The sequence below is a fragment of the Perca fluviatilis genome, chromosome 20 (genome assembly GCF_010015445.1).
Source record: "Perca fluviatilis chromosome 20, GENO_Pfluv_1.0, whole genome shotgun sequence".
Classification (NCBI taxonomy): domain Eukaryota; kingdom Metazoa; phylum Chordata; class Actinopteri; order Perciformes; family Percidae; genus Perca; species Perca fluviatilis.
Genome location: NC_053131.1, coordinates 10,986,480 through 11,013,926, shown reverse-complemented (window position 1 = coordinate 11,013,926; position 27,447 = coordinate 10,986,480). Strand labels below are relative to the sequence as shown.

Sequence of the window (27,447 nt, the reverse complement as noted above, 5' to 3'; positions counted from 1 at the left end):
GTACAAGTTTCCATTATATCCCTGTTTAGTCTGCCATTTCTCTGACTTCACCAAACTGCACTAATTAGTCTCAGTGCGACAGGACAACATGACAGGTTTACATTTTCCTTGGGTTGTTTTGATCATCACCAAAAACATGAATACATGTACTCTTTGTAAGAAATCTGTAAGAAAAACTGTGCAGCACAAAGTCATGTACTACAAACTGAAAGGGATTTCCTATGTGTGAGGATTTGTGTCTTGAATAGACTGACTTGTGTGCGTGTGTGTGTGCTGACCTTACCTGCCTCTCCATTTTTAAACCCATCTCTGACATGAACTGTCAGGTGTGAAAAATCTACAAACCTTTAAAAACCCACAGGACTCTGCTTTTCCTTTTTATGGAGGTGGAGTCAGTTGTTCCTATGGGAACTGGCGTGGAAAAGGGAGACATTTGTCAATTTAAACCGAGTTAGAGTCAGTGGATAATACCGGAAGTAAGGTGATTTCCACCTTCAAAATAAAATCAAGAAACGATTCTGTTCAACGTGGAATTTCTTACCCACAGAACCCAAACTCGAGTTTTTCTTTCACCTCTGCAGAACAACAACGTGATAGATAATATGAACAAAATATGAAACTAAAGGAAGTGATGCGTGCTCATTTTGTTTTATTTTGAAAGGCACGACCGGATGTCGATTTATTCTAAAACGTCTTGACTCTTTAAAACCTCACGCTTCATGTGTCTGCAGGGACAGTTGAGCTGTGATCGTCCACCTTGTGTTTGGAACAAGAAGCAGCTCCTCACTGACTCTGAATTTCACTGAAAGTAAGTTTTCAAATTTACATATTTTGACGAAAAGGAAGTTATTTTACCGAAATATTTCTCACAGAAATATAGAAATGTGCCTACTTATATAATCAGCTGGTTTAATGAGGCAACTTTGAAACCAGACTTCAAACTTAAGGATTGTAACTATTTCTTCATTGCATACAATCCTCTAATCTAATGTCAGTTATAAACATGCAGCCTGAGCTGTTCATTCATACCTTTTGCTATTAATTTTGTGCAGCACTTTGATTTTAGTCCTGTAGCTGTTCACTCTCTGTGTTATTTGTTTTCGCTCTATATCCCCCTCAGGGGAATGACCTAACTTTGCATTGCAAATGTTTTGGTTACGCAATCTAACTGTTGGGAGACAGGTGTAATGTTGCCTCTAAGCAATTAAATCTATCTTATGGAGGCAGTTTAAGAGGTTTATTTTGACATTTCTGAACCCCACATCCAAGAGCATAAACACAATTCGATCTTGGATACAGATATTTTGTAGTTTTCATTCAATTAGCAGATGCATGTAAATTCTTTAATATGCTTTTATATTCAGATAATTATGCATGACATGTTTCTGTGCCATCAGCTCTGTTTTTTTGTTTGTTTGTTTTTTACAATAGCTCATAATGATGCACAGCTAAAACAATATTTTTGATATCATTACATGAAAAGCCACCAAAATAAACCAACATCTATTTTATATGTTTTAGAAAAGCATTATTGTATGCTTTTTTTTTTCTCCAGAAAACACCCAACTCTCATATGAGCCAGTTTTTATCCTTATTATGAATCTATTCCAGCTTTAATTGAGTGAATTATTCATAAAAGCACTAGGTGGTCACTCTTCTTCTCTGTATCCCCTCTGAAAACCCCTCCTGTGTTTCTTCTAACCCTCTTTATAGGCTGCAGAAAAGACTGTCCAGGCTCCTTGGACCCTCCTGGAAAAGTGTTTTTATCTTCATATGCCTGCTGGTCCAGCCTGAAGATGGACAAGTACGAGAAGATAGGAAAGATCGGAGAGGGCTCCTACGGTGTTGTCTTCAAGTGCAGAAACAAAGACACAGGGCAGGTTGTCGCCATCAAGAAGTTTGTGGAGTCAGAGGACGATCCCATCATCAAGAAGATTGCACTGAGGGAGATCAGGATGCTCAAGGTGACGGCCCATAATTATCCTCAATATCCTCTAGTTCTTCTCACAAAACGTCCTTCACATCTGTGTGTTTCGAGCACATCTGTGCAATCCAGGTTTACCAGGCTGTGGAAGGCCATTTCTGCCCAGAAAGGTAGATCAAGATAAAATGCTAATGCTATATCAACATTTTTGACTTAGTAAATATTCTCAGATAGTACATCATCATCAAAACTATGAGAAAGCACATCCCATGTTTGCTCATTAAGTCAAAATTATCAGCAAAAATGTCAAACATTTTGTACTAAGTAAAAACAATGAAATAGTGAGTCAAATTTCTTGAAGTCGAAATTATGATTGTAAAATGTTCAAATTATAAGATAGTATTGCAAAATTCTCATTTAGTACGTCAACATTATGAAAGTCAAAATTACGTGATAAAAGTCTGAGATTAAAATTAAAACTAAATTAATTTAATTTAATAGAATTTTTTTTTTATTATGACTAGCTTTTCATTTATTCTTTCCTTTTCCTGGCTTTCATACAATTTCTTATGATACTTCAAATTCATGAAAACTAGTCCAAACATCAACAAACATGTTATTATACTGAATCACATTATGTCTGTATTAATTTTAGAAGCTAACCTTTAACATTTTAATCACACCTTTGCCAGCAAAATATATATATATATATACACACACACACACAAACACACACACACACTCTTTTATTCATAATATGGATGAAAGTATAACAATTACTTTATATTCTACCCTGGAAATACAATATAATAATGCACAGTCAAACTATACTAACAAATCCCATGATGCCATACTTTATTTAGAAGTTTTATTTGATCTTTTAAAGATGCAAATCCTGTTTTAGTGTCTTCCTTCTGTGCTGAGCAGCCAGCAGGAGAGACAACATGCAGTTAATTCTGCAGACAGAGGGGAAGCATTTTTGTAGCTGCTGCACAGAGAAAAGAGCAACGTTCAAAAGAGGTTTAGAGGGTTGTGATCAAATAAAGGAAAAACCCCGCAGGGTCAGGGCAGACTGAAGTATCTAAATTACAATGTGAAATGTATTTTAATAACAGGAAATAAAAAACTGGGCAGACTTTAATGACTGAAAAGGCATTAGCACTAGTGCCTTGTTCCGGTTTGTTTGTGTCTTTGTTTTTAGCTGTTTGACTATAAAAGGCTATTTTAGACATTCTTGTCAATTAATTGATATTAAGCCTCTAAGTGAGTAGTGTTGCCTGGCTGGCAGAGACTTTTTTTGACATGAAAAAAAAAAAAGAATAAAAACCCATCAATGACCGTTCCTTGTTTCCTTCTCAGACAAAAACAACTGAAATATTTTTTTGCTACGTTTATTCAAAGCAAAGGCTAAAACAAGACTTTTTTTATGTTGAATAATAATTCTCAAAGATGCACTGTTGGAGTACTGGTTTAATTAGTCATGCGGTGGGTGGGAGTGTTAGTGGCCTGCTGGACACCATGAGCTCATAAATAGGACAGGATGGGGACAGGTTGTCAGGGGCAACAGCATGTTTATTACCATCTGTTAACTGTTTAGTCTGTTTGATAAGAGCAAACCACATATGGTGCAGCTCTCTGAACAGCCTACTTTACTGGTTTACTGGTTCTGTGGAGCTGTATTTGTGTGGATGTTACTGTATTTCTCTGATAGTGTTTGAGACAAAAGCCCTGAGACGTCTTCTGCTATGTTTTGTACCTCAGCAACTGAAACACGCCAACCTGGTGAATCTGATGGAAGTGTTTCGGCGTAAACGGAAGCTTCACCTCGTCTTCGAGTACTGCGACCACACGGTCCTCAACGAGCTGGACCGCCATCCCAGAGGGTGGGTGTGTGGAAGAAGTATTCACATCTTTTACCACAGAGTAGTGATACTTTGTGACAAATAAAAGTCGCGCATTCAAAATCTGACTCAAGTAAAAGTATTAGCATTAAAATATACTTAAAATACCAACAGTAAACTACTCATTATGCAGAATGGCTCATTTCAGAGTAATGTATTATAATTATTGATGCATTAATTTTCACTTTAAAAGAAAGTACAAATTCAGAAAATAGTGATAAAATGTGGTCGCAATTACCCAGAGCCCAAAGAATCCCCTTCCCAATGTTTGTTTTGTCCAACCAACAGTACAAACCTAAAAAATGAAACCAATTCAAAGGAAAAGAAGCAAATCTTCACATTTGTGAAGCTGGAACCGTAAAATCTTCTGGCATGAAAAATGACTTAAATGATCATTAATGGTCATTTCCAATCGATTAATCTGCTAATAATTTTAGCTGTACTTGTTTTGTGTGCAGAAATCTTAATTTGTAAAGTAACTAATACTGTCAAATAAATGTAGCGGAGTAAAGAGTAAAATATTTCCCTGTGAATTGGAGTGGAGTAGAAGTGGCATGTGAAGAAAAGACTCAAGTACAAGCACCTCAGTTATGTACTAAAGTACAGCACTTGAGTAAATATTAGTGCTGTCAAACGATTAGAATATTTAATCGCATTGTCATAGTTAACTCGCAGTTAATCGCATATTTTTATCTATTCTAAATGTCCCTTGATTTATTTTTGTCCCATTATTTTTTTTTCTCATTTTAATGCTCTTTAAAATGGCTTTGACGAGGGGGGGGCGGAGAATTGGCATCATCTGTGTGCTTGGCAATCAAGTGGTATTTCAGACTGGACGTGCTGCGATGATAGCTCCGTTCACAACGACAAAACACACACAGATCACTTTGGTCTTGTCAATGGAACCATTTGGCAACTTTTTAAAAGTAAACTTTCCATTCAGAATCTTATTGGCATCCATTTCGGCATCTCGCGCTCGCCATCCACTCAAAACGTAACATTAGCCTACTACTCTTTGTGTGCGCGGCGTGCCTGTTGTTTTGTTCCCGGTCTAGCTAGATCCGGTGTGGTGTTGTAGTTTTTCTAACGTTACTAGTTGTTGCAACAGCATGTGAAAAAAAACAACAAAGTTTGCTAGGCCAAAAAGAATGTTAATCTCACGGTAAAACAATTGACAGCACTAGTAAATATACTTACATTCCACCACCGGAAATAACTTAATATAGATATTTGAAAAGATATTCTAATAATAGCATGATACGGACTCAACCACTCAGCCCTCTTTGTAAAGCAGTAAAAGCTTTAGAAACTTGTGTTAGTAATGCAATAAAAAGACAATATTTCTCTATTTATGGACTTTTTCTCATATGAAATGAGCACACAGCTCAGTTTACTGTACTGCCTGCCTGTCACACTGAGATAATGAAAGCATAAATCTGAGTAAGGTGGCTTTTGATTTAACAAAGCGCTGTGTACTTTCTATTATCTCTACATTACACGTATACCACAGCGTACACTGTGCTTTGTCCGGCTGTGACGGGCACAACGCTCATCTCCCAGGAAGCTGACCTGCTCGCTGTGGAATGTTTACAGTGATGCTCTCCCAGAATGCATTGCTGGCGGGGAGCTGGCGGGACTGCTTAGTCTCGGCCACATTTTATACGGAGTGTTTTCGCTGTCTGGTTTCCCCCTCTGGTCCTGGCCTGTAGTCTCTTGGACACAGAGGGTTCAAAAGAAGAGTTGGGAGAACAAAGTGGGGAGAAAGGGGCGGAGATTGTTATTAATTGCCAGTCACAAGGCTCGATTTAGCCATTTCCCCGGCAACACTGATAGATGACGGTCCCTGAGCCAACAAAGCCTCAGTGTTGAACATCCAGACGAACACTGGACACTGCTCCTGTGTCCTTCACAGAGCCATCTGAGGGAGGAGAGATCTCGAAAAGAACAGAGCTGAAAAACTACAGAAGACAGCAAAAGTATACAGAAAAAGATTTCTGCTTTCCAATAATCCAAGAACAAAGTTATCTATCCATCCATTCTTCTGTTATTAGATTTGTCTCTTCGTGTAGATGAATCAAATTTTTGTCCCAGATCCCTCAAACCCTAACAGTTCTACAGCTGTTAGTTTTATTTTTAGCTCTGGGGATGGCAATGTTGGTCTGTTTGTCAGTCCATACTGAAATATCTCAACAAATATTGGATGTATTGCCATGAAATTTTGTACAAACATTCGTGGTCCCCAGAGAATTATTCTTACTGACTTCGGTGATCCCCTGACATTTCCTCTAGCGCCACCATGAGGTTGACATTTATGGCTTTTAGTGAAATGTCTCAACTACAAGATGGATTGCCATGAAATTTGGTACACACATTCATGTCCCCCTTCATGTTGGAATGTTATAACTTTCGGTGTAGAGCTGTAACAATTCCAAATGTTGCTGTACAATTAATTGTCTCAGAAATAATTGCAATTAACATTATAATTGTCTCTTTCAGTCAAATTTAAAAAAATATGTATTTATGTATTACTTTTTTAAACAAAGTTTTGAATCAATTCCAGGATATATCTTTTGGTTATATCACTGTAATGTGACCCAGATAATGTAATAACACGAATACACAGCCATCGAAGTAAACAACGCCTCTTTATTATCATAAAACATTTTTTCTAACTATATCCCCCCCCCTTGTCATTTTTGTTGCTATGAACGTGTATAGGGTCAAGTACCAACAACTAACAATTGAAATATAAAAAATATGTAGTCCGACCAATAATCACTTATATATAATTACAATTTGACATATATACGCAAAACCAACAATTACCAGTCATACGCCTTAAGACCTTAGTTAATGTCAGCAATTAATTGCAGTTAAACAAATAAACAGCGATTATGTAAAATAATTGACAATTAGCGGACATATACTTTTAGCACATATACTGAGAGGCTTATGCCTCGACGCAGAGGTCCAGCATGCTAACATGCTAAACTAAGATGAACATGGTAAGCGTTACCTGCTAAGCATCAGCGTGGTATTGTGTCTCTGCGAGTGCATTAGCATGCTGATGTTAGCATTTAGCTCAAAGCCCCTCTGTGTACAGCCTCACGGAGACTGTTGTTAAAGGTTTCGATTACTTGAAATACTCGTTTGTATTCATAAAACTGAAAAGATACGGTAAATCTGATTTAAAAAAAGCATTGTTTAGTTCATTCATTCATAATTTACCTTACATCATTTATAAAGTTAACAAAGAAAAGCAATCATATAATAAATTTATCAATCAACAGATTTTACATTTTTGTTTAACCCACTAAAACAATCACTTGAACCACATTTAAATCTTAGTTTGATCCAGTAACTGGACATTATTTTGCAGCTTTCAGCTAGAGCTGGGCAACATATCTATATGATATCGATATCGTGATATCAGACTAGATATCGTCTTAGATTTTGCATATCGTAATATGGCATAAGTGTTGTCTTTTCCTGGTGTTAAAGGCTGCATTAAGGTAAAGTGATGTCATTTTATGAACTTAGCAGACTGTTCTAGCTGTTCTATTATTTGCCTTTGCCCACTTAGTTATTATATCCATATTATTGATGATTATTCATCAAAAATCTCATTGTGTAAATATTTTGTGAAAGCACCAATAGTCAACACTACAATCATATCGTTGCGGTATCGATGTCGAGGTATTTGGTCAAAAATATCGTGATATTTGATTTTCTCCATATCGCCCAGCCCTACTTTCAGCCCAATTTTGTATGGCCCTACATTTTTATAGAGAATCATGAGATGTAACTTAGTTTGGAAAGTTCCAGTCGGTGGATCTTTTTGTCAACCCCACTATAAGTACACTAAGTTGAAAATAAAAATGAAAATTAATTAATTTTTATTATTACTTTGTATTGATCACTTTAGTGATTATTCAACGAATCAGCCTAACATGTTAATTTCCTTTTTGTCCTCCAGAGTTCCAGAGAACCTTGTGAAAAGCATAACCTGGCAGACACTTCAAGCTGTCAACTTCTGTCACAAACAAAATGTAAGTAACTTGTACTCCGCCTTTTTCTATTTCTACTCTTACCTCCTCGCATAGTATAATACAGTGTGTGTTTAGTTGTCAAAGCTTCCCTTCAGCTTGTTTTTGAGTTCCTCCAGTCTCCTCCCACCAAGCCTCCTGCTTTATGGCTCTGTTTTTTTAACAAGAATTCCTTCCCCTTGGCTGACCAGCAGTTAATGTATCACCTAGACACAACAAATGCTACAAGGGCTCCCATTTAACAGCAGTGTCTCCCTCTCCTTCATTGTTTCCCACACAGACCCCTTGTATTCTCAGCATCTCACAACCATAAGCATCTGAACACATTGTTGAGCTTTCAATATAGTGCTTTAATTCCTGTTCCTGCAGTGCATTCACCGAGACGTCAAGCCGGAAAATATTCTCATCACCAAACACCAAGTCATCAAACTCTGTGACTTTGGGTTCGCAAGGATTCTCAGTAAGTTTTAAGACTTTATCAACAGCTGTTACATATTTGACAGTGCCACCTGGTGGACACGTACATGTTGCATTCAGTGGTGTTGCCTTTGTAGTATTTTACAAGGCTTCAGTCATTTAATGCTGTGTGTTTCAGGTGTGCAGCTGCAGAGGTTTTACTGGGAGGAAGTGTGCATGTATTTGAAACTCAAGCAGCCCTTAACCAGGTTTTAAAATGTGTACTTTTTCCAGCCACGAGTTGTGATTAGGGAGAAACCTTCATTATAATACAGGTAGACTCGCATTGCCAGACATCTCCTGGCTCTATCACAGATGTTTGCATTTCTTTATACCAATCACAATCGTCTTGGCGGCGTTAAGCTCCGGACGCAGCGACGGTGGCTCTGCAAAATAGTCTCAAGAAGGAACTTGTTTTGGTGGAACATTTGCACCCTGCAAAAGAAAACGCCACATACACTATTAAATTAACTGTTCACACAATGCAGTAACATGAGCTATTTAAATTAGCTGGATACATGGTTAAACGAATGGCATTTTGCTCTTACCAGTGTATCGCCCTGTGTATTTTGTCCACAGCAATCCCACCAATCGGTCCCAAAACGTCCCAGTTAGAGAGGAAATGCCGTAAACATATTCTTTGTAAATCTTTACAATCATTCCTCGAAAGAACAAAGCAGGCCTGCCTTGTTGCACGATCCAAATTTTCTTCAAAACTTGCCATTTTCAGCGTGTAGCCCGCTAGCTCGAAGGTTGTTGTTGTTGCGAACAGAGTTTAAGAACAGCAACACACAGAGAGTGGCGGGCGAGGGACATTCGGCAGTCGAAATGGACTGTCGTTGATCCAGACTATAATAGAGGCTACGCTGACATAAATATTTGATATCATAAAACCAGTATATTAAGCTAATCTTCAACACAAAAGTACAGAGTACTTGTGTGATCTATTCTTTAACCGTCACCAATGACCTGACAGCTCACTCTCTACATACCTTTTTTTTGTGCCTCCAGCTGGTCCATGCGACTACTACACAGACTACGTGGCGACTCGTTGGTACCGCTCCCCTGAGCTGCTGGTGGGAGACACTCAGTACGGCCCTCCGGTGGACGTCTGGGCCATCGGATGTGTGTTCGCCGAGCTGCTGTCGGGGATCCCTCTGTGGCCCGGGAAGTCTGACATGGACCAACTGTACCTGATCAGAAAGACTCTCGGTAATCAATCAGTCTGCTGCTGTTCTTTTTTTCCTTTGGGCATTTCTGCCTTTATTAGATAGGAAAGCTGAGATATGAAAGGGGAGAGAGAGGGGGGGAGACATGCAGGAAAACCGTCACAGGTCGGGCTCGAACCCTGGACCTTCTGCGTCGAGGAATAAACCTCTGCATATGTGCGCCCGCTCTACCAACTGAGCTAACCGGCCACGAGCCTGCTGCTGTTGTGAGGGGAAACCTGCCAATACAAACTGTACAGTGAGACATTTCAGGATTTAAACAATAATACATAAAAGGGATGTTGGTGGGATGATTAACATTGTAATTTATTGTCTTTCAATAGAACTATATTTGTGATGAAATGATTATATATAGTTATCAGACAATTTACACAAAACTGTTGTACAGATTCAAATCTTTCACAAAGTTCTGAAACAAACAGGGAGTGGGGCTTTATAATAGAGCTTTATTGATTTACTGTTCACACATTGCACTTTAATGCAATCGATCACAAAGCATAAAGCATGCAATTTTGCATCCCTTTCACATTAGATGTGTCTATTTTGAAATAATACATAAGGATTAACAGGATATTAGTTGATCTTTTTTTCATACATATGTGAGATTAAAACAGGACAAAGCAAGAAAACCATATCTACATTGTCATTTAATTCTTGGTAAAGTTATGGAAGTTGAAAAATGTTTCCCAGAACAGGAAGAAGTTGTAAAATGTCTATAAACTTTTGGACAAAATAATAATACCAAGTTTGATTACATTCACAGGAGGGATTTGAAACCCGTAATGTTCACCTTTCTTGTCTTCTGCAGGAGACCTGATCCCTCGACACCAGCAGGTCTTCAGCAACAACCAGTTCTTCGGTGGAGTTTCCATCCCAGAGCCACAAGAGATGGTGAGACACGCCACCCACTCCATCTACATGTGCTCCATCTACCTACATGTTGTTGTGGCTTTTTGATCTACATTAGCTGTATTCAGAAACTATCATTTTGGCATTCAGTGAGTTTTTGCCAGCCTTAACTCATCCCACAAAAGCTAAATAATGTAAAAAAAGAAAAAGAAGACAACAAGAAAAAAAAAGAACTGTGAAAACCAAAATATTCTGAATCTTTATTTGTTTTTTCTGTAGGAACCTTTGGAGCAGAAATACCCAACTCTCTCACATCAAGCTCTGAGTCTCATGAAGGTAACAATGTCATGAGTGTAATCTTCTAATCTGTCTTGTTTTAATTCACCACAGCCAATAAAATTGAGTTTTGAACATTTCAATTTTAATCCAGTGAAATGTGCATGTTTTAGATATATGTATGTCAGAAAAAGTATGACTTGCGTTTCGATAAACTTTCATTCATTCATTCATTCATTCATGTGACAACAAATTCTGTACAAAGCTTTCGGTGATCCTAAATAACAAAAGTAAATACTCCATGTTTACTTAGTTGCATAATCGGTGATATTTAGCAAGTGTTCTTGTTGATGGTTTAGGGTTGCCTAAGGATGGACCCGTCCGAGCGGCTGACCTGTGAGCAGCTCCTCCAACATCCGTACTTCGACAGCCTGCGGGGAAAGAGCGAGAGAAGCTCTCGAGAGCACGACCGCTCCAGCAACAAGAGGACGCGGTTACCTCGCAAACACCTTCCTCCCGGGGTTAGTGGCCTTCTCTATGAAGAGTAATGGTCGGACTTATGTCATTTGCTGCCATATTTAGGCCTAATGTCAGTTTTCTTTTTTAAATACTGCATATCTTCTAATCAACTAACCAGCATCTGTGTCTTTGAAAACAAATCTGGTTTAAACTAGGGCTGCACAATATATCGTTTTTTTTTTTGTTTTTTTTTAAAATCGTCTTCGCGATATCAACTGGCGCAATAACCACATCGCGAAAGACACTCCGAGATTTTTGTGTTGGTTGAAAGAAAATATGAGCAGAAAATTGCACTTTAAAATGTAACTGGCCTTTTTGTTTTTGTAGTGGTGCCTTTTATATTTAATTCAATGTTCAATAACAGAATGTTGGAAATTATTTCCTTTCATTTCTTTTAAATTCAACAAGCAAATAGTTGTATTTTAGCAGAATACTGAAAGCTGCAGAACTGAGTAACTTTAGCAAGTGATATCGTTATCGCGATATTCAACGTTATCGCATCACCTTCCTCATATCGTGCAGCCCTAGTTTAAATAATGGATGTATGTGTACATTTTAAACAAAGTTACATATCAGGTATCAGAAGCTTCAATGTATTGAGCCACAAAGGTCAAACTCTCAAAAGTTTAAATTAGGGAATTTAAGATTACTTTATTGGAAGATCATCCTGAAACTTTGTAATAAAAGAATTTTTTTTTTTTTGTGACCACTATGAATAATAATACATTTATGAGTGACGGTCTCACACTCAAGAACTCCAAGACACTTTACATTGGTGAAATACCTAACAAAACTCTAATCTAAAGGACTGAGACCGGTGGGAATGCAGTGCTACTTATTGTGCATTTGGAAAAGCGTGCAATCTCTACTTAACCGAGCAGATAGACTACAACTTCATTTTCCCCATGTTTAATCTGATTAAATAATGTTTTGTTGTAGAATAAACTGAACGAACAAATGAAAATACATTCTGGAGCTGCATTCCCCTAAAAAAAAAAAAAAAAAGTGTCATTGTGTCTGTGTCATTTTTAAATAATCCACAAAAAATGCATCATATTGCAGAAAATCCCAATCTACAATTCATCTTTTCATTAAGTTAAATTTTACAAATTTTCTAGTTATGTATCCATGTACTCTGAAAATTGTCCCTGAAATCTTTTTTTTTTTTTTTTACTTTTTTTTTCCCACCATGCAGTATTTGCCACAGCTGACCAGCAGTGGCATCTTCCCAGCTTTGGACAATAAAAAGTACTACAGCAACCTGCGCAAGTTCAACTATCACCTACCGAACATCTGAGCACGAGACCATCAACAAGCAGCATTTTCTGAAACCTCAGAAAATGAAGCAGATTCTGGTAGCACCTTGTTTTTGTTTTTGTTTTTTTTAAACGAAGACTCAACCGCTTTTCTAAAGATTTTGTTTATCACGTGGGGTGTGTCGGGTGTCTCTTGATACTGATGTCAGTCTATGCACTATTCCCCAACATGTTTGGTCTATGTATGTTGCCTACGTTTCAATTGATCAAACCATTCACATTGATTCAAACGATTGTTGTATTTTGTAAAGACGAGGAGCAGTCCGTTGCTCTGCTCGTAGTCGCCGAGTAGACTGAAGGTAAAACTCCGACGTACTGCCTTGCCAAATGTATTTTTTATAAAACGACAGACTCTTTTTTAAAAAGAGTGACCTGTTTTTGGGTAGCGAGTTTTATGATGTAGGACACAAACTTTGACTCGTGAGCATTTCTGAAACTATTTATTGACGTCAGGAGTGAATATTCCTTTAACCCACACATTTACTAGCATTAAAAGCAGTAACTATACACACATTGTACTCATTACCTGTTGAACTTTGGTGCTAATGATGTTCACAGCCATCTGGCTGTCCTCAGATATTGTACAAATGCCAAATTAATCTAAAGAGAAATGATTTTAAGACTCTTGAATGACTCCCAAATTGTTTCTCTCTTTGTACCCACATATGGAGTAACCTTTATTACCTTGAATGTTGAGAATATAATAAAGAATAGTTCAATCTATCAAGTGTCAACAATATAAAGTGCTTTAACGTTTCTCTCTGCTGGACTGTTTTCTTTCAAGCTTGGTTATACTTCAGGCTGAAAGGTGACCCATTCACCTGATTTTTTCCATTCCTTCAGGATCTTACTTTTGAATGTCCAATCTTTTTTTTTTTTTTTTTTTTTTTTTTTTAAAAGGCATCCGTGTTTTACAATTATAACAGGAAGTTGTTTCTCAATCAGTCCAGGTCCAGTGATACGTCCAGACGTGGGAGTGCCGTCTGTAGTCTGTCAACTGTCGTTTGTTTGTCTTTGATTCCGGGAAGATCACTGAGAAACAGAGTCTCCAGATTCCTGTGTGGAGTTAATACATGAATTCAAAAAACCAAAACTAATGCTACGTTTACACGTGGCCGGCTATTTTCATAAACGGACATTTCACCCTCTCCGTTTTCAAAAATAACATTGTCCACACCTGTCAGTCTTCAGAAAAGTGTTCGTTTACACGAACCCGTGTATATATGCCGTCAAGAGCGGACCAAACCTGTAGGTGGCAGTGTAACGAGAAGCTCGAGCCCACGTTAGCCAATCAGAATCCCGAAAAATAGCAACAACAGCAACCAATCACTTCCTCTTTCTCTTTTGAGCAAATGTGAAATCTCAGTTTGTCTCAGTTTACGTGCAAACAAAGTTTTCCAAAATCTCCACTCTGGCCGGAGGTTTTAGAAAGACTGGTTTTCAGAGGCGAATTCTCCGTTTGCGTGTAAATGAAGGGCACAAACGAAGGGAAATGTCTCAGTTTTTCAAAATAACCATGTACGTGTAAACGGGGTATAAATCAACAAAATGGATGAATCAGTGTCATTAAAACATACCTTTACAAAGAAACCGATATAAACTATTTTAGATAATAAACACTCACCTCAGTCTGTGCAGGGCGATGATGCCTTTGTCGGTTACGTTCCCACACGACACCACCTCCATCGTGTTCAAACTCTCCTGCAGATTCTCTACTGAGCTCAGCCTCTCCAGGCAGGTGTCCTCGATGTAGATACACTTGTTAAACTTGATTTCCTCCACATGTTCCAAGCCATCTAGAAAAACAAACACTGCATCAGCGCACTCTTTACTGATTCAATTTACATAGGCAGAGAAGGACTTTACACCAAAATAAATCTGTGTGGACTCTGGCCCCAAAGTGTGTGTGAATGCAGCAGCACGAGGTCAGAGAGACGGTGCACTATGTGCGCCCGCTCGGTGTAAAACATCCCAGTCGCTTGCGTCACTTTTGGATAATCAGTCTGGGAGAGATGCACTTTCACCGTCGCCTGTCCTTTCTTTTTAACAATGAGGGGAATCACTTTCAGGTAAACGCTGAGGTCAAGCTCATGTTGACAGAGTTAATGCAAAATTGACACTTTCTGAACCTAGCTCTAATCTTTGATTTGAGGAGGCACTTTAGTCTGTAAATCCAACATTGATAGGCCTGGGTATCCAAACTTAAAAAGGTGCTCTAAGCGATGTCACGCGTTTCTTAGGCTACAACATTTTTTCAATCGACATTTTGACAATTTTTACCACTACCTTATTGTACTGCTGCTTGTATTTAGAAAAACATTTAACAGTTGAGAAGTTTGGCTTCTTTTGTTAAATGATGAAGGTAGATAAACATTCTTATATCTTAAAAGGTATAAAAAAAAATAATTTAAAAATACAGTATGTTGGCGCACCTTGGTAGCGTGGTGTTTACAACGTATAACTGCAACATCTTGGGTTAGATTTCGGCTGTGGGACCTTTTATTTCATGTCATACCCCTTTCTCTCTTTCCCCCATTTCTACACTGTCTGCTGTCAAATAAAAGGTGAAAAATAAAAATAAAATAAAAACAGTATGTTATGGTGTCATATCAAACTCCGGTAAGGCCATTGTAGCAGCACTAGTATAAAAAAATATGAAATTATACTTAAAACATTTTTTTAAAAGATGCCTGTACTGAGGAAAAAAACCCTTTGTATTTAATTATATGGCCTTTCCAAACCCTGGTTGTCCCATTATTATTAAGGATCTAAAAATAGCAAAGTTCTCTTGATATTTCATTAGTCTATTCATTTTGGTTTCTGGTTTAAGTCTTGTTAAATCTAGCCATGACCATATGGAGGGAAATGGAAATAAGAGCAGGACATTTCACAAGGACAAGAACATAATATTCTCCCCACTGTAACACTGACCCAGGTGGTCAAAGCCTCTGTACATGATGCAGGATTCAGTAGCGTCTATCGCCTGGATCTTGTATCTGCCCAGAGGCCCAGTTGGCAGTCCATTGTAGTCGTGTTGCCAGCGATCGAAACCTTGAAACCTCACTTTGGCACCGCATCTCAGCAGCCACTCTGCTGCAGCTCGGTCTGGACCAACAGCTTTGATCCTTTCGTAGTCCACCCTGAGTGGAGATCAACAAACGCTCAAAGTACGAAACAAGCTGATGACACACGTAATGTGATGCGCTCAAGAGGATTGCAAAAGTTCATATGGGAACCTGACCACCAGGCCAGTTGTTTTAACCTGAGAAAATCGCCCACTATTTGGTTATTTATCAAATAAAATGCTATATTTGCTGGTTTTTTAATTTTTTTAATTGAGGATTTCCTTGTTTCCAACGCTCTTAGTCAAACTAAATAAACAAGACCACAGGGAAAGTTGGATTCTGGCAACTTGTGAGGGGCATTGTTCATTATTTTTTGACATTTTATAGATTTTCTTTTTTTTTTTTTGACAGCTTAGGTTACAAAAACTTGGAATTCTCTGACAATAATACAATTAACCAAACTGCAGCAACACAGAGCTGGACAAAATATCAATATTGCAAACATGAGATTATATCATATGAAAATTATAGTTATCATAATTTTGTAATATAACCTGAATGTCATTTTCCGGCTGTAAAGGCAACAAACAGTGGTACAGCAGTACAATTTCCGGACCATATTGCAGTGTGAAATGATTAATGTATTCTCTACTGTACCATAATTCAAATGGTTATTTAGCAACAATTTGCCCGTAACTCCTCCCCAAAATATCACCACATTAAAATGGAGATCATTGATTTAGATTTGCTTAGATTGTTATTTTGTCATTTAAACCATACAAAACAGTTGAAATTAAATATTGTTTCTTCTGGATCAGGCTATGCAAACTCAAAATCACCCAAATTGATATAAATGGGGTCCACAAAACATTAGAAATACTATTCGTTATTACGCAGTAGACTTAAACAGCCTCCAAATTAAAGTTTAAAACAAAAACTGAACATCGTCATCCTCACGATGAAGGCTTTATTGCACGACTGTTGTATTAGACTGTATTAGCTTCAGCTAGTTATACCTAATACTGGCAACTGAGTGTAAACAGTATAAACACACAGTGTAGGTAGACATACGTATGTGTAAAGAGTGCTTGTTGAGTGCTTTGTCAATTTATCGACTGTTAGTAACGAGTCTGTCCATGCATTGTTGCGCAGCCATTAGCGTGCACACGGCTGTCACTAACCCGTGTAACAGTGTTGTCTCACTTGTTAAAGACCGCATTGAGCCAGCCCCAGAAGTGTCTGCGGCTCCACTCCCTCTGACCCACAGCAGACTGCACTGCCTTCGATAAAAGCCTCATGTCTCACAGCTGAAAATGCATAACATGCGTAGTCAATCAATTATGCTATTATACTATTTTCATACATCACTAATATGCTACTTCAGTCAGTTAAACAAACAACTGAAACTTCGACCCGGGAGAATCACATGAAATAATCTCACCTGCCCTCCAAACAGACAAGACTGTTTACATTTGAGAAGCGTCCATCGCTGCAACCTTTGACCTATGGCGTAAAGCGAACGTGCCCTCTCATTGGCTGGGCCTCAGAGTCACGGGGGGGCGTAGCCACGTGACGTCTCGGCTTTCAGGACAGAGCGGCAGGATGGGAGGCTAGCGACAGCAACAGGGAGGAGAAATAAAATAAAAAAAAACACACACACAAAACACAACTCAGGGAAGTGTTTCTGGTTGTTGTACAATGAAGAAGCGACTGTAAGGTGCTAATAAACGTAGTGAAAATGATCCGGACACTCAGCGGTGCCACTTTTAGGTCTGTTTTTGGGACAGCGAAGCCGGTAAAGGACATTACAACCAGACGGCTGCACAGGTACGACATTACAGACAGTGTGGAGTTCTCTTAATACATCCAAGGTTCAGCTACATATGAGGAGTTTGACTCGTTTGTCCGGTTCACTGTAGAATTCAACTTACTCATTAACAGAAAGCTAAGCGGCAGACGAGCAGCTACCTGCTTGGATAACTAACTTTTAAGTTAAGATGGTCATTTCCAAGGACATTCAGCACCAAGAACCAGATTGCGCAACATGTCTGATAACCTGATCTGCATCTGCACACCGCACAACGCATTGTTTAGGCACACAAAGCATCTGTGTCTGCATTGTGTCTTTACAGCCATTCCTGCACCAACCACATTTTTGCACGCCTTTAAACTTTTGTCAGAGCACAGACAGTCTGAGTTCGAGAATTAGGTAAATTCTCCACTTGGTTAAATGATACCAGCAGGATATCAGAACCTCAATTTCACAGATTCTTTAAAGGATTAAATGTTCTTCAGGTGAACAGCTGTACAAGTTTTTACAAGTTCAGGCAGTCCCATTCTAATTATCTGACTGCAAGCTTAGGAAAATCCTTGAAGCAACGTTTCTCCATTGAACATTTGCACTTTTAGCACATGCTTCTTTCGGTTGTCCTCTGGCTACTTATAGGTGCAGATAAGAGGGGTGTGATTTAGGGTTGCATGATATTGACAAAATGTGATACTGTGATATTGATTATGACTATTGCGATATAGATATTAATTCTGATATAAAAAAAATAGGTTTGTTGTATTGCCTCTTGCGCGGTTAACACCATTCAACACGTTTTGCATAGTGCATTAGCCTCTGAAACATATGTTGGCTTAAAGCCAAAGTATTTCCAAGCTACACAGGAGGCATTACCTTTGGCATTATTTTTCTCCACTGACTCCCTTCGCGCTCTCTTTAATGAAATGATGATCATTATAGCGTTTCACGCGGGCTCTAAATCAAACACAACTAAGGACACAGCGCTCCACAATATAAAAAAAAATATTGCATACTTATCGTGACACTTTCGATGTAATATTGCGCAACGTGATATCGCGATGTCGATATATCACGCACCCCTAGTGTGATTCTCCCAAACATTTTTTTACTTCACAAAAGATGTATTGGTTCCTACTCTTGTGGAGCAGCAGCACTCTGCCTGGTTCTAATTTTCGGAAATGAACAACAAGATGTTGACTGTGACCATTGCTCTGGGGGAAGGCACGGTGAATTAAAATGTTTTCCCAGGCTCGAACATTGTGTTCTTGGAGCTCTTTGCATTTGCTTCATTTTGTGAAACCTTGTAGTGGATTGTTGTCAAGTTTCATATCCTGGAACTGCTGTTTACACTCTGAGTGGTGATTAGGTTTCTGAATGGATGTACTTAGTGTAGCCTTGTGACAGAGCTGGATACTCTCTTTGTAGATACAAATAGTCCGTTAACTACCACACTAGTATCATGGGTTTCCCTATACTGATCCGTTTCAAAGGTCTATCGGCTGCCCATGCAGTCAGGAACAGTTGGACATTGAACCAGTGACCTACAGTACAGGCCAAAAGTTTGGACACACCTTCTCATTCAATGTGTTTCTTTATTTTCATGACTATTTACATTGTAGATTCTCACTGAAGGCATCAAAACTATGAATGAACACATGTGGAATTATGTACTTAACAAAAACGTGTGAAATAACTGAAAACATGTCTTATATTTTAGATTCTTCAAAGTAGCCACCATTTGCTTTTTTTGATAACTCTGCAAACCCTTGGTGTTCTCTCAATGAGCTTCATGAGGTAGTCACCTGAAATGGTTTTCACTTCACAGGTGTGCTTTGTCAGGGTTAATTATTGGAATTTTTTCCCTTATTAATAAAAAAGCAAAGGGTGGCTACTTTGAAGAATCTAAAATATAAGACATGTTTTCACTTATTTCACACTTTTTTGTTAAGTACATAATTCCATATGTGTTCATTCATAGTTTTGATGCCTTCAGTGAGAATCTACAATGTAAATAGTCATAAAAAAATAAAAGGAAACGCATTGAATGAGAAAGTGTGTCCAAACTTTTGGCCTGTACTGTAAATAGTTCGGTGTTTACCTTTTGCAACCCGCGAAGCTGGTTTTGTTATTAGTAACCATCTTGAACTTGAACTGTCAGGTCACCTCTCATCTGTATTTTCAGCACATATGACGTGGCCGTGGTGGGAGCTGGCATCGTTGGCCTGGCAACAGTCCGAGAGCTCATTCTGCGACACCCGTCCCTCAGCTTCATCCTGCTGGAGAAAGAAAAAGAGCTTGGTGGGTTGAGTCTTGAAAGCGATTGTTGTTGTTGTGAAGGAAGACATCAATATTTTATGAAGAGCAAAATGTTTTGTGTGTCACAGTGATTAAACTCTTTTAGGGCTGCAAATAGCGATTATTTTCATAGTCGGTTAATCTGTCGATTATTTTCTCGATTAATCGATTAGTTGCTTGTAGGGCTGGGTGATACGGAGAAAATCAAATGTCACGATATTTTTGACCAAATACCTCGATACCGCAACGATATTGTAGTGTTGACTATTGGTGCTTTAACAAAATATTGACACAATGACATTTTTGATAAATAATCATCAGTAATGTGGATATAATGTCTAAGTGGGTAAAGGCAAATAATAGAACAGTTACACCAGTCTGGTAAGTTCAGAAAAGTACATCACTCTACTGTAATGCAGCCTTTAACACCAGGAAAAGACAACACTTATGCCATATTACGATATCCAAAATCTAAGACAATATCTAGTCTCATATCACGTTATCGATATATTGCCCATCTCTAGTTGCTTGGTCTATAAAATATCAGTATTTCCCAAAGCCTAAGATGACGTCCTCAAATATCTCGTTTTGTCCACAAGTCAAAGATATTCAGTTTACTGCCACAGAGGAGAGAAGAAACTATTTACATTGAAGAAGCTGAAATCATTGACTTTTTTTTTTTTTTTGTCATAAAAATTGTTTAAAAACGATTTGGCCTAATCAAAGTTAGCAAAATAGTTGGTTATTTATTTAATAGCTAACAACTAATCAATTCATCTTTGCAGCTCTACACAATTTTAGTTGCACTGGCTCTGAACTCCAGCACATCTGAAAGAGATCATCGGGTAAAGTGCCAAGTTTCAGCTTTAATTTTAGTGTATTGGGTTAACAGTTAAGGAATTGTAACCCTGCCGTTGTGCTGCACTCTTCACCCCATTGAACACCTGCAAACACCCTTGAACCTGAAAGCCAGCCATGTAGCCTTGTTTCAATCCTGAAAGAAATTTGCAAGCGTCTTAAAAATAAAATAAAAGATTTAAGTTAACTGGAATGTCCTGCCAGGGTTAATTCTCATGCTCATGATTTTGCACCAATGTGAAAAAGGAGCAAAGCACATATCTACTTGGTTTGAGAGTTAGCTTGGATGAAGTGGACTGAAAAATCCTTCCTTGAATGGATGTAATATTATAGGGTGATGATATGGAGTGGAAAAGTCTGACGATATGTCTTTCTATTAATCTAGGAATCTTAATGAAGCCTTTTTGACTTTCTTCTTGTTCTTCTTTTTCTTCTTCTATTTCTCTGTCACTTTCTTACTCACCAGCTGTGCACCAGAGTGGGCACAACAGTGGAGTCATTCACAGTGGCATCTACTACACGCCGGGATCGCTGAAGGCCCGTCTGTGTGTGCGAGGAGCCACTTTAGCCTACGAGTACTGTGAGAAGAAAGGGATCCCTTACAAGCAGTGTGGAAAGGTCTGCCTTAGTATTTTAACCAGATAAAATACTTGAACAGTTTTTAACATTACAATATACATGTAATACAAACTGTGTTGTAAGGAGCTGCTGTATGGATTGCTTGTGTTGTGCCGATCTTGGTATTGATCGGTGTATTTCTGCAGCTTATCGTGGCTGTGGAGCAGGAGGAGATACCCAGACTGCAAGCTCTATATGAGCGCGGCATGAAGAACAATGTGCGTGACCTCAGTATTGTCGACGCCAAGGGAATCCGAGAGCGAGAGCCATACTGCAGGGTAAGTGGGCATTCACAGAGCCTGCGGCGGCCGTCAGACTGTGCGGCAAAAACGCAGGTCCCCACGTCACGCTGCGGTGACCAATCGCGTAACCGCCGATCAGACTTGTCAGTGTGTTTTGAGGCGGTGTGAGAGTCCCGTACAGGAAACAGGAAGCGCCACTGCCTCTATAGCTGCCCCAAGAAAGTTTTAAAACACAAAACACGAGCTCTGAACTGCCCAGGAGTTTGTGTAACAGCTGAATATTTGCCAAACCGCAAAGCACTGTCTCGCTCTTCTCTTGTCTTTCTCTCTTTCTCCGTGAAATGAAGCTGCCTTTAACTGCGGTCGATAACGTCTATAAACGATCTGATGGAAAACAGTAGTTGTAAAATATAAAGTCTACTTGTGCTACATCGGGGTGAGGTTAAAGAACATAACAGGACGTCCCACAAATGGGCCGGTTCAATGACACTTCCCACCGCCGCACAACCCTGTGCCAAATCGGCTGATCGCGGTGTCCCTGTCTGAACGCAGCCTAAGAGTCTCCGAGAGGCTGCTGTTGTTCCTGCAAAAGAGAAGCTGGCAGCGAAGGTCTATAGTGTGTCGTCCTTGCAGGGTATAATGGCCTTGGACTCGCCCTACACTGGCATCGTGGACTGGAGGATGGTGGCTCTCAGGTACGGCCAAGACTTTAAGGAGGCAGGCGGCACGGTGGTGACCGAATCTGAGGTCAATGACATCGCCGTGGTCACAGAGAGTCCAGCTGGGAGCACTGAAGGTAATACACAGCTTCTGTACATCAATGTGTCAACACAGTCCTAATTAAACGGGAGCTGTAGAGTTATTTAAAGTCCACCTCACATGTGTCTCTTTTTTTTTTTTTATTTTGTTTGCAGGAATGAAATACCCAATCGCAATCAGAGACAAAAAGGTAAGACACACTCAGATAAAAGCATCACGATGTTTAGATTGTGCTCTATAGTTTCCGTTATGTGCTTGTTTTTATTTTATTGTTTTAACAGGGTAACGAGGTGCGTTGCCGTTACGTCCTGACCTGTGGGGGCCTGTACTCAGATCGCCTGTCGCAGATATCTGGATGCAGTCGGGAGCCGAGGATCGTCCCCTTCAGAGGCGATTATTTGGTCCTGAAGCCAGAGAAACACTATCTGGTCAAGGGAAATATCTACCCTGTAAGTCTGCTGAAGAATGTGTCCAAGTCCGTCCATGTGTCCAAATCTTTAAGTTATGTAATCTACATAAATCACTTGACCTGATAATGTTTCTCCTTACATAGAAGTGCTATATAAAATGTCTCCTCACTTAAAGCTGTGCTTTGTAACTTCAAATTGTGGCGGCCCCAAGTGGCAGAAAGAGATGGTTATTTGAAGGAATTCATTAGCTAGATATCATGTAACATGAGATCAGTGATCAACTCTTCTTTACATTATTGGAGATTAAATCACAAGAGGTGTAGCTGTTGTTGAGTCCAGCTTTTTCTGGAAGCAGCATCCATTCTGTGCCATTTATAAAAATTTTGTTTTTCCCTGCTAATTCTTTGGTCCATCATTCCTGTATGTGAAAGAATTGGAAGCACATCTCGTACCTGGTTGCTGGAGAAAAAAAATGGAAAAAGTGTTTCTCTATAGCGTCTATAACATTTTCAGCTCTAGATTCGAGAGATCATCAAATACAAACCTTGGTCTTTGAACCGAGAATTTAACCTATGGGGATTTATAAAATATTAAATAATACTGTTCTTATAAGAGTAGAGTTACTCCAAAAAAGGATTAAGGTATATGTCTAGTTTCAAGCATTTGATTTTACTTTAAAATCATCATCAGAATCGGGTAAAGGTGGCTAATAACTGAAGTTGTTTACATGACGTTGAGAGCCTTGAGCGTTGATAGGTATCCATGTGAAATTGATGCAGCTAAGCAATCAGCTTGCATATTTAGTACTTATTAGTTGTTCGATCTGCTCCTGATGATGGTTTGTATGGTCAGTAAAACTAAAAACTTGAAACTGCAAATATGCCTTTTTTTTGTAACTCTACTGTGCTATGTTCTACATGTTGATGATATACTGTTACTAGAATGATTCAAATGATACTTACGTACAGGTACTTCATTGTTGCCACTTCATTTTGTTTCTTTAAAATATTGTATGTGGATAGGTCCCTGACCCTCGTTTCCCTTTCCTTGGAGTTCACTTCACCCCGAGGGTGGATGGAGGTGTTTGGCTCGGCCCCAACGCCGTCCTCGCCTTCAAAAGGGAGGGATACAAAGTGTACGACTTCAACGCTCGAGACTTTGCAGATGCGCTCTCATTCCGGTACAATAGAACATTTGATTTGTTCTCATTTTGGTCTACGTGTAGTGCCCTGGAACTGCATTTTCGAGATAATTTAATTGCAGTGAAATTGTTGCATCGTAGGTCATACTGAGTATTTCATCTTTGTCTTTTTTATTCTGCAGGGGCCTTCAGAAGCTGGTGATGAGGAACATAACGTACGGGATCGGAGAAATGTATCGAGGGGTTTTCATTGGTGCACAGGTTAAAATTCTGCAGAAGTACATCCCTGAACTCTCGCGGAGTGACGTGCTTAGGTAAGGGCAATAATGCAAAACCTAAAAAATACATGCAAACTACAGTATATGTATCAGTTTTTTTTTTTATTAGAGGTAAAATGAGTCTATGATGGTTTACCAGCACAATTAAGAAGATAAGATATGATTCAATACTGTTTTGTGTAACCCTGGTTTGTTTCCTCTCCAGGGGTCCTGCAGGAGTCCGCGCTCAGGCTCTCGACCGAGACGGAAATCTCGTGGACGACTTTGTGTTTGACGGCGGGGTCGGGGATGTGGGCAGTCGGGTGCTCCATGTGCGGAACGCTCCCTCGCCTGCGGCCACCTCCTCCCTCGCTATCGCTGAAATGATCGCAGATGAGGTGGAGAGTCGCTTCGCCCTGTAGAGCAACATGGTGATCGCAGAAGGAAAGAGATAAAACCAAAATAGTCCAGCTTTTTTTTTTTTACTGGGTTCTGACTATGCAAGAGCAGTTTGTCTCTGCAGTTTGAACATTGTAAAGCCTGCTGGTTTCTGTCCTCAAAAATTTAATATTTCATAATTAAATGTAAAAAGATGATCTCTAGTTTCGTGCCAGTTTGAGAAAGTTGGGTGTCTTTTAAAAAAAAAAAAAATGGTTAACTCTTCTTGTAACGCACAATTGTACCTACAGAACGCACAGTTTATGAAGAAAGACGGGTTGTTTTTTAGCCATTTTGGCCATTAAAACATTTGAAATCATATCAACACTAAATATTCTAGTCTTATGTCATATTCACATTGATGTAAACTAAGAACACTTAAATGTTTTATAAGTTGTGTGTGTGTGTGTGTGTGTGTGTGTGTGTGTGTGTGTGTGTGTGTGTGTGTGCTATTTTCATATAATTCTGCTTGATATTGCTCTTTGTTATAGCTTTAAATTTTGTCTAGATAATGTTTCTATAAAATTGCTATTATTTCATGGCATTTATTGACAAATGAATGTTAAAGTATTTTTTTTACCATAATGCATATTTTTAAATAGCAAAAGTAACAGTAAGTAAAAGTGTGATTTGTGCTGTATGCTTTTTAAATATAGGCTACATATTCAGAAGTACTTTTTAATATTGGAAGCAAAGTAGTGATTTCTGGCACAACTTCACCTTATTCCAATGGAAGTGCATGGAGAAAGGAAATAGTCAATAGAAAACTTGATTGTGTTTAAAGTTGTTCTTTATTCCACAAGCTTTTACCTTGTTGGTACTTTTTTGATTGTCCACAAGGAGGCAGAATAACAGCAACACATACTGTATGAACCCCAATGTAAGCACAAAATAAGTCTAAATTTGATGCTGTTACTAAAGCTAGTTGTTTTTAATGTTTTAACTGGGGATGCTTGTATAATGAGATGGAAATAAAGGGAATTTATTCGCATCTTGTGTAATAACGTGCATTTGTTTCAACTATGTTTTTGTAAGCATTAAGTGAATAAGTAAAAGTTGATTTTATATGATCTATCTATATTCTTAAAAATATTAATCTTCTGTCTACAATATTGGACTACAATATGCAATGAGACAGAAGTCCAGCCTTATTTTTTTTCTGTCCAATAAAATGTGAAATTACGCAGCGTGCGTGCCTGACAGCGGACGCGCAGCGCAGAGAGCAGCAGCAGCAGACAGACAGCGGAGTTGGTACGAACATCTTCGACTTCTCAATCCAAACCAAAAACACATCGACTGCTTTTTAGCTGCCCTGCTCCACAGATATGCCTCGGACTCCTTGTTTTTTGGTGGATTTACGTTGGATTTAGCCTCTGATCACTCCGGGAAAAGATGCCTAAATGTGAAGTAAACAGCGCAGGAGAAAGTGTGCCTTCTTTGGAGCTGAACGGGTCGTGTGCCACAACATAAAACTCGGAGCGCATCAAGGCCAGCAGCAGCCTGTAGCACCAATTAGCTCATCGGCTAACGCTAACGTTACAGGTGTTTAGGCAGCAAATAACCAAACATAACTTGTAGCTGTAGTTAGCTGGCAACAAGCTGAGCTCCCATGTCGTGACCTAACGCTGAACTTAATGTGCCTATTATAAGCTTTTTAGCAAGCGCCAAGTAGCAAGTATAACACTTAGCAACATTGTTATTAGCCATTAGCTTTTTAGTTAGCCGCTGTCCCGTGTTTACAGCAGAAGCAGGTTAGCCTCACTAGCTAGCGAGTTAACTTTATAGCTACATGTGCTTATTATTCGTTGTAGCTGATTTTTCGCAGTTTAACCCGACTCGACTCCGGACAGGCAGTGTGGTTTAGTGATACTCTTCATATTTGCAAACGAGACAGTTTGACTTTTTCCACCGTGCCTGCCCTGGACTGACCCACCCACAAGGACTATCTATCCGGGGCCGATGCTGACAGTTCAGCCCGGATCACGGCAACGCCAGGAGCCGCTACAGCAATGCAGCCCCAGCAGATATACGACTTTTCAAGTGACGAGAACAGTCACAAATGGAGAGGCCTCTTCGTGCAAGCTTTACGGAAGGTAACACTGTGATTACTACACTTACTAATTATCTCAAAGTTACTAAACCGCCTTTCGAAACACGTTTTCCCATACTGGAGATTCAATGGTGTGAGTAATGGAGGTGCTGGTTTCCTTACTAACCTAGCTAAACTTTTGTTATAAGTTGACAACTTAGTCTTATCAACAGCCAAAACCACAGCTTAAAAAAAATCACATTATTAATATTATATGAGCAAAACAAGCTAATGTAACCAGCAGTAAATGCCCTCGTTAAATGGATTTATTGGAAAGTATTTAGTTGATCACTAATCATTACAGCAGTCATTTGTCAGTGTTGAAACTGCTGTCCTCATATTCTGTGGCTATTGACGTGTCTACAGTGTGTTTATTCAGTAAGTCTCTCACCCAAGTTCCCCATAATTACTTGTTTTCCTCACAATGTTTTTGAAGAAGTTGTTCAGTTTTGACCAGTTTGTACAGTGTCTTGATCTGTTGATAATGTTTCATAGTTTTGATGGTAAACAGGCTACACTAATGACTTGCAGGGTGCTGATGTTACCTCCAAGTTAAATACAAGTTGGCTGTCCTGCGACTGTGGCCTTGTAGCTGGAAAGTTCTGTCAAACATCATTTGACGCGTGTGTTGCTGCCAACCTCTTTTATTTGTTCCTCATTTGGTCTAACAGCAAAGATGTCTCATCCTTGCAGAGAAGAGGTCTTCTGCAGCTGTTTTATGATGCTTACATTTAAGTTTCCCTCCCTTTTCCAAAGAAATGCAAGCTAGCCTAATTCTCATGAACCTAATTGAAACTTTTAGGACAGGAAACATTTTAATTTTAATGTCCTTGGTCAGCAGGACTAAACTATCAGTTCCTTTTTGACTGTCCTTTTCTTTCTCTTTTCTTGCATCATCTTGGCTTCTCCCTCTCATCACCAGGTTTATTTTCAGTTTTCTGACCTCCCCCTG

The 27,447-nt window shown here is 39.1% G+C and overlaps 4 protein-coding genes across 7 annotated transcripts in view; 3 read left to right on the top strand and 1 right to left on the bottom strand.

Annotated features, from left to right (window-relative positions):
• Window positions 1-695: 695 nt before the first annotated feature.
• Window positions 696-13,272, top strand: cdkl1 (cyclin-dependent kinase-like 1 (CDC2-related kinase)). The gene is made up of 10 exons (XM_039785198.1): window positions 696-808; window positions 1,714-1,964; window positions 3,686-3,807; window positions 7,802-7,874; window positions 8,241-8,331; window positions 9,339-9,539; window positions 10,365-10,447; window positions 10,685-10,741; window positions 11,041-11,202; window positions 12,396-13,272. The coding sequence occupies exons 2-10, from the start codon at window positions 1,797-1,799 to the stop codon at window positions 12,495-12,497; spliced, it is 1,059 nt and encodes a 352-aa protein (XP_039641132.1). The 5' UTR covers window positions 696-808; window positions 1,714-1,796; the 3' UTR covers window positions 12,498-13,272.
• Window positions 13,273-13,381: 109 nt separating this feature from the next.
• On the bottom strand, window positions 13,382-17,130 carry dmac2l (distal membrane arm assembly component 2 like). 2 transcript variants are annotated; one of them, XM_039785196.1, is made up of 5 exons: window positions 17,023-17,130; window positions 16,763-16,888; window positions 15,448-15,656; window positions 14,141-14,312; window positions 13,382-13,572 (listed from the first exon to the last, which is right to left on the bottom strand). In XM_039785196.1, exons 2-5 carry the CDS (start codon window positions 16,798-16,800, stop codon window positions 13,458-13,460), a joined length of 534 nt encoding a protein of 177 aa, XP_039641130.1. In that variant the 5' UTR covers window positions 16,801-16,888; window positions 17,023-17,130; the 3' UTR covers window positions 13,382-13,457. The 2 variants fall into 2 exon arrangements, with proteins under 2 accessions (XP_039641130.1, XP_039641129.1); XM_039785195.1 differs by having other exon boundaries at window positions 16,785-16,888; window positions 17,023-17,128.
• On the top strand, window positions 14,489-25,397 carry l2hgdh (L-2-hydroxyglutarate dehydrogenase). Of its 2 annotated transcripts, none has more exons than XM_039785194.1 (10): window positions 14,489-14,585; window positions 19,571-19,686; window positions 21,008-21,159; window positions 21,306-21,437; window positions 22,035-22,197; window positions 22,316-22,350; window positions 22,442-22,609; window positions 23,593-23,750; window positions 23,894-24,025; window positions 24,195-25,397. In XM_039785194.1, exons 1-10 carry the CDS (start codon window positions 14,566-14,568, stop codon window positions 24,388-24,390), a joined length of 1,272 nt encoding a protein of 423 aa, XP_039641128.1. In that variant the 5' UTR covers window positions 14,489-14,565; the 3' UTR covers window positions 24,391-25,397. The 2 variants fall into 2 exon arrangements, with proteins under 2 accessions (XP_039641128.1, XP_039641127.1); XM_039785193.1 differs by lacking the exon at window positions 14,489-14,585 and adding an exon at window positions 17,186-17,408.
• Window positions 25,398-25,619: 222 nt separating this feature from the next.
• Window positions 25,620-27,447, top strand: part of sos2 (son of sevenless homolog 2 (Drosophila)) — a 44,726-nt gene continuing 42,898 nt past the window's right edge. For both annotated transcript variants that reach the window (XM_039785187.1, XM_039785186.1), the window contains exon 1: window positions 25,620-26,499. In XM_039785187.1, the coding sequence (XP_039641121.1) occupies window positions 26,416-26,499 (84 nt within the window). In that variant the 5' untranslated portion in view covers window positions 25,620-26,415. The remainder of the gene's footprint in view (window positions 26,500-27,447) is intronic.

Bases quoted from the DNA above. Each gene is read 5' to 3' on its own strand.
- cdkl1 (XM_039785198.1), top strand. From the start codon at position 1,797: ATGGACAAGTACGAGAAGATAGGAAAGATCGGAGAGGGCTCCTACGGT. The intron at 9,540-10,364 runs GTAATCAATCAG...TGTCTTCTGCAG, and splicing joins CCTGATCAGAAAGACTCTCG to GAGACCTGATCCCTCGACAC. The intron at 10,448-10,684 runs GTGAGACACGCC...TTTTTTCTGTAG, and splicing joins TCCCAGAGCCACAAGAGATG to GAACCTTTGGAGCAGAAATA.
- dmac2l (XM_039785195.1), bottom strand. From the start codon at position 16,879: ATGAGGCTTTTATCGAAGGCAGTGCAGTCTGCTGTGGGTCAGAGGGAG. The intron at 14,313-15,447 runs GTCAGTGTTACA...TTGTTTTTCTAG, and splicing joins CAGAGGCTTTGACCACCTGG to ATGGCTTGGAACATGTGGAG. The intron at 13,573-14,140 runs GTGAGTGTTTAT...AACTCCACACAG, and splicing joins ATCGCCCTGCACAGACTGAG to GAATCTGGAGACTCTGTTTC.
- l2hgdh (XM_039785193.1), top strand. From the start codon at position 17,320: ATGATCCGGACACTCAGCGGTGCCACTTTTAGGTCTGTTTTTGGGACA. The intron at 22,351-22,441 runs GTAAGACACACT...TTGTTTTAACAG, and splicing joins TCGCAATCAGAGACAAAAAG to GGTAACGAGGTGCGTTGCCG. The intron at 22,610-23,592 runs GTAAGTCTGCTG...GTATGTGGATAG, and splicing joins TCAAGGGAAATATCTACCCT to GTCCCTGACCCTCGTTTCCC.